This window comes from Chenopodium album, chromosome 11 (genome assembly GCF_948465745.1).
Source record: "Chenopodium album chromosome 11, dcCheAlbu1.1, whole genome shotgun sequence".
NCBI lineage: Eukaryota > Viridiplantae > Streptophyta > Magnoliopsida > Caryophyllales > Amaranthaceae > Chenopodium > Chenopodium album.
In genome coordinates, this window is record NC_137844.1 from 11699958 (window position 1) to 11711456 (window position 11499).

The 11499-nt window shown below is 34.5% G+C and overlaps 1 protein-coding gene across 1 annotated transcript; it reads right to left on the reverse strand.

The window, feature by feature from the left end:
* Positions 1-962: 962 nt before the first annotated feature.
* Positions 963-10241, reverse strand: LOC145567390 (uncharacterized). The gene is made up of 9 exons (XM_081626657.1): positions 9860-10241; positions 6619-6783; positions 5457-5838; positions 5062-5336; positions 4827-4895; positions 4655-4711; positions 2855-2907; positions 2680-2755; positions 963-2543 (listed from the first exon to the last, which is right to left on the reverse strand). The coding sequence occupies exons 1-9, from the start codon at positions 9901-9903 to the stop codon at positions 1565-1567; spliced, it is 2100 nt and encodes a 699-aa protein (XP_081482783.1). The 5' UTR covers positions 9904-10241; the 3' UTR covers positions 963-1564.
* Positions 10242-11499: the final 1258 nt, after the last annotated feature.

Consider the following 11499-nt stretch of genomic DNA (forward strand, 5'->3'; position numbering starts at 1 on the left):
TTATATATGTATCCCAAAATATGTATTGCGGTACAATAGTGATTGAAAGAAAAATATATTTTAAATAATACAAGTATTATGGTATATGTAACTAATTTCATCTATATTTATTTTTCATCACATAACTTTTATTACTATGTATAAAAGCTCATTTTCAATATATATAATATATTATTGACTCGAGCCACCGCTCGGGCCAAAAAGTAGTTATATAATTAAATCGCATTTTTATCCTAGTCTTCCATCATTATGCCAAACTATTTATATTGATTATTAATCTTGATCAATACATATGATTAAATTGCATTAATAGCTATATCCACCCCTGATATTATCCAAGTTGGTTAATATTAAATGTAGTAATAAAGTATCAAAGTGAAGGGGATGAAGACGATTGAATGCATGATAACTGTAGAAAAGGGGGATGGGAGAAATGGAGGAATAGGCAATAGCAAGCAAATAAAGCTGCTATTTACTTACTAAATTGTTGGCCTCACCTGCAGTGCCTCTTCCTGCATGCAGCGCAGTATCAGTATGTATACATTGCCAACTTGGGTTCGGCTTAAAAATACCAATTTACTCATCATCTCAACTTTTATGATATATATATAATTAAATTCACCCTTAATAATGCTCCCTGTCTTTCACATACAAAATTAAAATCACTCCCATGTGATATGAGGTCCCATTTCTTTGTCCCCCATTCACCCTAAGCAATTACACGCCCCTTATTCGAATTTAGTTTTCACGTTACTAGCTTAAGTGACACTTGAGCCATTAGCAAAACTCCATTAGCAAAACTAGAAGTATATATAACAAAGAAGGCCCGAAATCCGAATGGAACGCTTACTTACAAATTCTTTTACTCCGTATTCTTATTCTGTGTCCACAAACTAAACTTCTTTAAAAAATTTTGAGCTTATTTTGTCTAAAATAAGTTTCTAAAAGGTAAAATAAAATGAAACAAGGCCCTCGGGCTATATTTGGTACAATATTTAGTAAACAAATACTACGTAGTAGAAGTTTTGGCACATATGAGACTTTTGTATCATCTTTACAATATTCAGAATCATCAAGCATAATGATGAAGCTATAAAAACAATTCTATTAGAGTACAAAATGCATCAATTCAGGGTCTATTGGAACCTGAGTTTTACAATCATTTGAACATATGTGAATCAAAAACTAAATACATCATACATAAATGTAGGGAGGACCGAAGAACAAGTATAGGTTTAGTCTAAAAGAGACTCGGTATCAGCATACTACGTGAAGTCTTACCACATTTCAACAGCAGCCGCATACAGTATAGGAATGTTACTTTATCCATCAAGGAACTAATTACAAGTTTACCTTCTGCTGACATGTTGCTTCAAACAGACGCTTCTAAAATTTCGCCTTCCCTCGGATAAAATAACGGGAAGCCATGGTCAACATAAAGCCGATTCTAAATCTAAAGATGATGTGACAAAAGACGTAACTGTAATTATGTACACCAGTCTACACCTTTAGGACATTCACAACAGTTACCACATCAATAACAAGGATAAATAAGATACCCTCATTAATCAGAATGCTTGTGCAAATCTTCCTCTGAACCTCCATCTACACAACCTAGTCGTTGCTTTTCCTCCAACCCTCCATCTACACAACCTAGACGTTCCTTGGGAGTAGACTTAACGAGCTGTAGACGGGACATCACATATGCCAAGAGTTCCTCTCGGTGAGAAAACGTGAAGTCCAAATGGGCATAATCATATTCATTGTATGATACATCTACTCCAGCTGCTTTCATCAAAGTGTAATACTTTCTGACCATTGATGAACGAATGACCTTATCCTTTCGACCCGCAACCAGATCAACAGGAATGTCAATAAGATCAAAGAATTCCCCCAAATCCACTGGCTCTGGAGATCCATAAACCTGGAAATTAGCATCTGGGTTCCCATAATCAAACATCCTAAACTTGCCAGTTCGCTTCATCTGTGCCATATGAAGAGCAACGTAGAATGATACTCCTGGCATGTCATTCATGTTGTAGTGCGGTAAACCTAGGACCCCAATCCAGTTGGAACTGTCTCCTCCTACAACATAACTCATAAGAGTTTGGACCAAACCACCAACAGCAGGGTAATTATGGAAGTCACGTGCTAATTTATTCAGCAGCATACGGAAGAATCGTGTAGGTATATAGAAAGCTGGAATGATCTTAACTAAGACGGGGGCCAATGCGAGGAATAGATGTTCAACCACGGTAAACGCAAGGTTTGAATCATCATGGAAACCAGCTGGTGATAATAATATCAGTCTTGAAAGCCTATGCGGTTTCTGTTCAATTCGACGCGTGATTACATACATAAGAATACCAGCTCCTCCTAAGCTGTGGCAGATTGCACACAGATTATATGGTGCCTCATCACTGTTTTCTTCATCAAAGTCAGGGTACCGCAACTTCAATTCAGAAGTTTTCACCTCATGAATTTTCTCTAGCATAGCAGGAATATCCTTAGTGCCATGCTCATTGATAGAATACCGCCAATACCTATTTCATAAATAAACAGTTAGTCTTATCACCGTTGCATCTCAGACTGCAGAATATACTGTAACATGTTTGTTTTGTCTTAGTTGCTTAGTAACAATGGAAATAAGGTTCACTACAGCAGTATAAAAGAACTCACTGTCTTGATGAAATGTTCCTGTCAACATGTTCCCTTGAGACCAAACCACGGAAATTCCCAAGAAATACGTCATAACCTGTTAAACAGACATGTTAATTAGAAGTATAATAGCAATATTACACCATAGCATAGGAAAAAAAAAAAAAAAAAAGAAAAAAAAGAGCACTTAGCATACCTTGATCAAAAGCTGCAAAAGCGGGAGACCCCACCACTCCATTGGACACCCAACTAAATGAGAAAGAGAAAAAGTTAAAAAGAGGAGCTAGAGGAGCTGAAGATATTATTTTTATTGCAAAATCAGGGGAGCAAAATCATGCGAACTACAAAAATTAGCTATGTAACAGTATGCTACTGAAGGCAATCATAGCCCAAAAAGTGTTACCCTATACAAATACACTCTCAAATAGGTATGATCATTTAAATATCATTTTCAAGCAGGTTTGGTCATCAGAAAAAAAGAACAGGACTTCAAAGCGACCTAAAGCACACCAGAGTTTCCAGTTTGAAGTAAGTCATTTTTTCTTTGAACTTTACCTTATCTGATGTCCAAATATGATGAATTGATGACAAATTATTACGCCAATTTGTCATTTGCAATCTAGAAAATTATACTCTATCCATCCCAATTTAAGCGCCACAAATGAATAAGGCACAAATTAAAAGCACTAAAAGTAACGGAGTAAAGAAGGCCTGAAGGGAGTTTTAGAAGGGTCAAATTGGTGGACATGTGTAATTAATGGGGGGTATACATGTCACTATAAGTTGGACTCCACTTTCCAAATATTGTGAGAAATTAATGGGGACACATTTTAATTGAGTATAAAATAATCACTAGTAAATGTGTAGGTAAATGGAAGCTTAACAAATGGGAAATAAAATTACAGATACGATATATATTTCTAGCAGGTCACAAATCAGCAAAGCGTGATTTTACAACTTAATTGGGCCAGAAATAAAGGGAATTTTGGCACTTAATATGGGACGGGAGTAAATAACTAGAGAATAATTATTAGTACATGTGTAAACTGAACTTTACAAAACAGACCAGAAGTTGCAGAATTTGGCCACCTACGCCAAATCTGCTCACTCACATTCACACAAACAAAAACCAATCATTAAAACCCTGTTTTAATTCTGTCGAGATGTACATGCAACATTCATGCACAGTGACAGAATTCATGATAACTGCTTATATGCTAGATATTCCCAGTCAACAATTAACCAGCATTCCAGCAGTGTAGTAGCAACAGGCAAATAGAATCATATTTAATTTTAATAGAATGCGGAAAGGGCTGAAAGCTTTGAGAAGATGCATACAAAAATCTTGTTTTCCAACAAACAAATTTCACTGCAAATGCCAGCTTCAGTGACCTCAGCTCTCAGAGTAATTTCCTTTTCCACTATCCTTAATCAGATATGATCCTAAAATGTGGTCAAAGAGACAAGAAGGCTTCACTCAAACAATGGCAAATCAAAGGCGATATTGCATGCTCTTCTTAACTTAACAAACCCTTAATATACCTCCCCTACAAAAAGTAAGGCAAAAACGGTCCATTTGTGACTTTCAATTCCTAACCAAAAATACAAGGGATCACCACCTACTACTTAACATAGCAAAGGGCTTCAAAATCTCAAACAAACATCTCAACAATTGAATGAAAAAAAACCTCAAGAGACATAGATTGATGAGTGCGGAACAATTGGTGCACCAGGTGGGTGCATAGAAACATCTTCACATAAGTAGCTAAGGTAGTAAAAGATTTCTTCACTTGTCCCATTTCTCAAAATATAGAAACATTTAAGTCAATTTCTGTTTATTGCTAAATCAACCCCAAAACACCATGTCCAAAATTATACAGTAACTTTCAGAAATTCCAAGAAATGGGCAAAGCACAAAGTTTCATCATTAAATTGTAGACTGCAATAATTTACTGTATAATATACAAAATTAACAAGAAGGGCAGGGACAGCTCACCCCATAGATGAATCAAGTACTCCATGCTGTAAATAAACCGCCTTCCTAGAATCACGTCTGGAAAAATCATTGCAACCATCAGAATGGTGACATTAAACCACTAAATTATCCAAGAAAAGGGAAAAAAAGACATTAGCAAAACAAAAGTTAGGAACTAAGAACAACACCGTACCTTGGAATTCTTTCCAGAAGAAGAATATACCCATCTTCTGTAACCACATGTATAGCTTCGTAAGGATACCTACAATGTGCATAGAACCATGAATACTAACATTATTAAGGTAAAAAAAATCAACAGGTAAGCCTATTGCTTCATGAGTGCGTCCAATATGTAACATAGTTTACAAAAGAAAACCAAAGACAAGAGCTTGAATCTGTCAGCAGAAGCATACAACAGTCATTCTTACCCAAATTCTGTGATGACATCTTGACAAGTCCGCGCATCTGTATTAAGTGGATGAAATGTCGTTTTCCTCTCAGTAGGAGCCGTTTCATGATCTCCAAGTACAGCTGTAGGGACATCTTCAACAGACTCATGGACATAAATACTGCTACTCCGTTGAGGAAAAATCCATCCAGATATAATTCTAAAAGCCTCTGATGGAGAAAGAAGAAAATGCGCAGTCTTGTGGACGGCATCAAAGACAGCTTCTATAACAATTTCAGTAGCTAGATGAAGATCCTGAGAGTTTCAAAAAAGCAAAATGATAAAAATGCTAAAAGCCACCATTGGCCAAATTTTACTTTACAAAGAACTTGAAGAATGTAAAGATACTAGTTATATAAAAGAAAAAGTGGAGACCTCAATAACTCCTCTTCTGCGGTCCGTAGCACGATGAACAAAATGATCCCTCAGACTAGGCAGCTTTCTAGGAGAATGAATAGGTGAAGGACACTCGGCATGTTGGGACCTATTCCCTCTTAAGATTAGACGGTAGAGCCAAAACGGAAACCCCAACATAAGTGTGAAGGGAAATAAAATCCACGAAAGCATATACCCAATCAATGTCTGATGATTATCATACTCTCTCACATTGCTTGCCCATGAAGCTCGAGAGCTTTCAGATCTAGGTGTTGCAGGTGATGAGTATCCATCATCCTCTTCCCCAGAGGAGTATTCCACACTTGAGGTATCAGAATCCACAGACAGATCATGAATCAACTGGTTGAAGGAAGAAACACCACTGCCATTACAAAGAAAAGTCAAAAGTTAAATAACATAGTAAAAAAAAAAAAAAAGTCACAACATGTTGCTTAATATCTATTTTTCATAGTCCTCTACTCCTCTTTACTAAAAGAGGCACATTTTTTTTTCCATATTTAGGAAATTCAACTAGATTATAGTTACGACACTCAAATTTATGCAGTTTGCACTTCAAGCATATAATTTACGAATAAATCTGATTCATAAATTAAAAAAAAAAAAAAAAAAAGGAAAATCCACATAGAGATAGAGAGAGAGAGAGATAAGAGAGAGAGAACTGAAACAAAACGATAAGGTATGCAATCCTGTATCAATTTAGTAATGGAACATGGCTCACAGACAATAGGCAAACATAGTTCAGAAGCTCCAAACACATTTAACAAGTGCTTTGTATTTACAAGAGTAGCATGTCTGTTAAATGAAGATAGAGATCCCTAAGAATATATAACAACATATCTCTCAATCTTTATGACCCTTACTTTTTTCCCTTTGTTACCCTACAACCAAACTATAGCATTACTGCATAAAACACTCCTAGTAGATACTATCAGAGGTTTATTAAGGGCAAACAGCAAATAATTTCAAATTATTGCAACAATCACAGTTAATGCCTTTTTCATAAAATCCTTTGAAGAAAGTGCCAAGAAACAACCAATAGTGATAAAAGAAGCATAAGTTTGAGGGAGTACAATGAACAGAACAAGCGAACAATCAAACAGAAAGTGCAATTGTTACAGGTTATTGATCAAGTAAATACTACCTTCCCATCCACCTTGGAAGTCGAGGTCCACGAAAAGTAGGTCTTATCTCAAGACCTTCCAGAATAGAAGCCTTCCCAGGCAAAATGGCTAGCAGAATTGCTGAGATGCTATTTATCAGTTTAACTATATTGTTCAAGGACTCATAGGTAACTGTCTTCACTGACCTGCAGAATGATAAAATAAATTACAAATATGCTATCATATATAGAAGACAAAGATCATCATCTTGAACATCATATGCATCTATGTGCACCCTAATCCCATTCTCATATGAGTAAATTGGACTTTAGCAATCACCAAGTACACTCTTTTTAATATATGTGTGTACATTTAAAAAATAATATGGAAGCAAACCCAAATATACTAAAGTGAAAGAAGCTCCAACACAATGAATGTAGAGATTGGTTTAATGAGGACAAGCTTTAGCCTTCTTTCTAAGCTTAATTTTAATCATAGAGGGTATGACCCAACTAGGGGAGTAAAACTTGCATCATGCAAACTCTTGAGCCCCCTATACTAGAATTACAGCATCATCAAATATTAACTAAATTTCCAAGATTGTACCTATTAGTGTTGAATTCAGTTATTTAGATATTCAATGGTACATTTACCTAACCATCACCAATGGCCAACCTCGAATTCACTTATTTAAATAACTGAATTTCCGGTTTCCATAGACAATTAAAGGGTGTAGTCTAGCTTCCTTAGCGGCTATACCTAACTTTCTCCAACGGCCGACCCCAAACTAATTTTCCAAATCAGCAATTGCAACTCAAATTCTCAAGCAGCCTGTATACAATTTAGCTATAGTTTATAATCTGGTAAAGAAGAAGGAGAGGTTGGTTCGAGTACTATAGTCCTTACTCCGAAAAATCATTTTTTTTTTTAAAAAATAAATAAACTAGATTGCAACAGTATATTCGTAAAGATAGTGTTAAAGTTTTGTGGACTTCAAGTGAATTGGCTTTAAATTCTATATTTTTTCGTTTTTTTATTGGTGTGTGTGTATGGTTCACATTGAGTTAGTGGTAATCTGAAAATTGTATTGTTGAAGTTACCAAATGTTACAAATTAGAGCTTATTTTAATTGTTTTCAGTTTTTCACTATTAGGAATTAACTTTCACTGATTTAAACTGACTTTTACTAAATATTGAGTTAGAAGTGAAGAGAACTAGGCCTAAAAATGCAAGAAATACACATTCTGCAGTTCTTTATGCTACTACAACAGCTAATAATTTAAGGCGGAAGTAATTATTTATTTTTTCTTCGGTTCACTAACTAACTCCGCCAGTGGGAAAACCAGTCCCGAGCCTGTATAAAGGAGAAGGGTTACGGTAGGCCAGTGACAGCCCAAAATGATTGAGAGTAGTACTAGGATGACTGACCTCCTAGGAAGTCTTCATGTTGGTTCATTTAGCCAATTAGCCGCCCCACTTATGGGATTAAGGCGTTCAAGCAAGGAAGCAAGTTCACTGACCAGCAAATCAGATTTTGGGATCAAGAAGATTCAAGAATTGATATTAAAAATTTGTAAATTAAATCACTTTGAAGTGAACCAAAGACCCCCTAAAGTATCCAATGAAAACACCAAGGTGTTTGGTTCATGTAATTTTGGTATAAAGTATAGGTTTAGAATGGCTAAAACTATTGAGAGATTTATAAATTTAATACCCATAACCCTCAAGAATATGGGTTTGAGAAACCAAGGGGAAGGTGGCTTTTGCTCATACCAAACCTTTAGGTATCATAATACAAGGAAGAAAAAAAACAATATGAAACATTTACCAAACACATGGTTTTTTAGTATCAAGTTCTAAACTGATAGCATTATGGTTTAATTCCTAATTCCAAACCTATATGAGCTGGTAAACAGACCTGGTAAAGAGGGTTAAATTTTATTAGGTCAATAGAGGATTGAGCCAATGCGGATCATGGGTTAATAACGGGCTGAAAATGGGCAGGCCAACAAAATATCAATAAAAAAAATATTGGACAAAGCCATTATTAAGTTTATATGAATACAAATTTATCTATGTATTTATTTTTACATTATCTACTAAATTGGAAAAACATTTTAGCCATATATTGACCCTACCTAATAAGGTCCCTATCCATTACCGGCTTTGTCCATTAGAAGCCCTTTAAGCATGACCCTATTATTGCCATTGGGCTACCCTACTTGATAACCAGGTAAACCAAATGCCCCCAACGTTACACAGATAAAAGACCTCAATATCACAGCAATAAGCAATTTGAAACACAAATGGACTACAAACTAGTAGACGTGTGAAGAAACTTTATTGGAAAGATTATAAGGTAGCATTGTTTAGTAACTTCAAAAGAGCTCCACAATATTCATCCTAATCATGAATCCTCATCAATCCCAAAAAAAAACTAAATCAATTGGCACGACAAACAAAATGAATCATGTACTTCCAACATCGAACAACCAAGTACATCTTCCTACAACAGCAAACAATACATTCACCACCCCTACGAAACCACTTTCCTTAAGAACTCATTTAAGGAGGTCTTCCTATTAAGTTCGTGGCACGTCTTGGCAACCTCAAATCATCAAATATTAAAAACATATATAGTTATAGAGGCTTTTATAAGCATGGATAACAACATAGGGATGGATATCAATTTTGACAGCACCTACGCAACTCAATAAGCATCCTCAACTACCCCTGTAACATGTGATAAACACCTTCAACTACCCCTGTACCACTCAATAAACATGTTCAACTACTCCGTACCATTCAATTAACATCTTCAACAGCAACAATGCCACTTAACTATTACTTAACAACAAGCTCTACAGCTCGGCTGTGTTCCAGAAACTTCATGATCAATCATTCCATAACACTAATCGCTCCACAAAATCCTACTTCGCATTTCTTATGCCAATATTTCTAGCTCAACGTCATATTAAGATGATAGCAATCAACTTCATTACAGTTAACATAATATTAGACAAAAACCCTACAAATCACTCATTAATTCAAGCCAAAATTCGTTAAATAACTCCGTAATTACAGCAACAAAAATGCACAAATAACTGAAAAAATTACGAATATGAAACAATCACAATTTTCCCTCAACATCCGCAACATACCCAGATGAAATCACGCTCAAAAATCCAATTCAATCCAATAAAATTAACACAAAAAAAAATCCAAAAAAAAATTTGCTTAAAATCAAATATCAAAAAAATCAGAAATCAAAATTCGACTTACTCCTTAGTAATTGCAATGGCGTTATCCACGATTCGCTGCATCATCGGCAAGAAAGGAAAAAAGCGCTGAAAATCAAAACAAAAGTAAAAACAAAAATCCCAGTTGAAAAAAGGAATCGAATGAAGAAATTCCAGAAGGAATAACGAAGAATCAAGAGAATCTTGGTAGCAGGAGGAATCTAAAAGAGGAGAGAGAAAAGCGACGAGAAGTGGGTTAAAAAAGAGGCGACGAAATTGAGAAAGATAACAACAACAGCGCCGATTCTATGCGTACATAACTGAAACACGGATTTTTTGAGGTAAAAAATTTTAAATAAGTAAAATGAGGAGTATAAAAATAAAAACGAGTAAAATTTTATTTTAATTTTGGCGTGTCATTTTGTCATTTTATTCGTGGGTCGGCAAGACACGTGGGAATGTGGAGCTCCTAAATAATGTTGCGTGTCTTCTTCTTAACAACCACTCGAAATTCGCAACTTATAAATCTAAATCTTACGATAAATACGTATGGTTATACGGTGATCCCCATCACGGCCGCAATCTTTTGAAATTTATTCGATTCGCTATATATAAGCATTAATTTTGTGCCCAAAATACATCATTGATACATCATTGATACAAAATTAATTAGGAATTGATATGCTTTTATCATGATTTACTATCTAATAGACATATAATGACTAATAATATTATTCGTGGAAATGTTCGATTTAATACATTAAAAAAATAAAAAATTAACAAAAAAAAATTAAATAAAATAAATGTACAAAGCCCGTTGGATTGACTCGAACCCAAAACTTTGGACAAGCGTTGAACATTTTTTGACTCGTAACCTGAAGTGACCCAGTCCGAGATGACTCATGACCCGATCCTAATTGACAGGTCTACATTGTAATAAAACTCTATTAGATTGTGAAGTATATTATTTTAACTGATTAGTATATATTATAAATGGATGTTTCACGCTTTGAACTACTTCCTTCACTCTAAAAAATATTATGATATAAGAAATAAATTTATATAATAATTTTTTAGAATTATAATCCAATAATTTTTTTAGAATAAATTTATAATTCAATTTGTACCTCTGAAATATTGGTATTTTATCGAAAATAAAGCTCTAAATTAACAATTTTATCCTAAAATTCTATAAAAATAGACTTTGAACTAACTTTTTATCTTATGAAGTCTATTTAAATCTATTCAACGTGGCGCAACACTTGACGAAAAGTTAGAACGTCAAGTGTCGCTGCCTCGTGACTTGGCCAAAAGTTTAGCTTTATAAATTAGTTATATGATTTTGTACTTGTGAAATATTGGTATTTTATCGAAAATAAAACTCTAAACCAACAATTTTATCCTATAAATCTATCCAAATTTTATTAAAAATAAAACTCTAAACTATTTTTTTTATGCTACAAAATTTATCCCAGTTTTTATCCTAATAAAAAAAACTAACTTTTTTATTCATGAAAAATATATCCAAATAAATCCTATGTGTCAACCTACTATTTAGTTGTTGCCTACGTAGCGTGACACTTGACGAAAAGTTGAAATGTCAAGTGTCGCTATCTCATGACTTGGCTAAAAGTTTAGCTTTATATATTAGTTATATGATTTAATATATTTTATTTTATTATT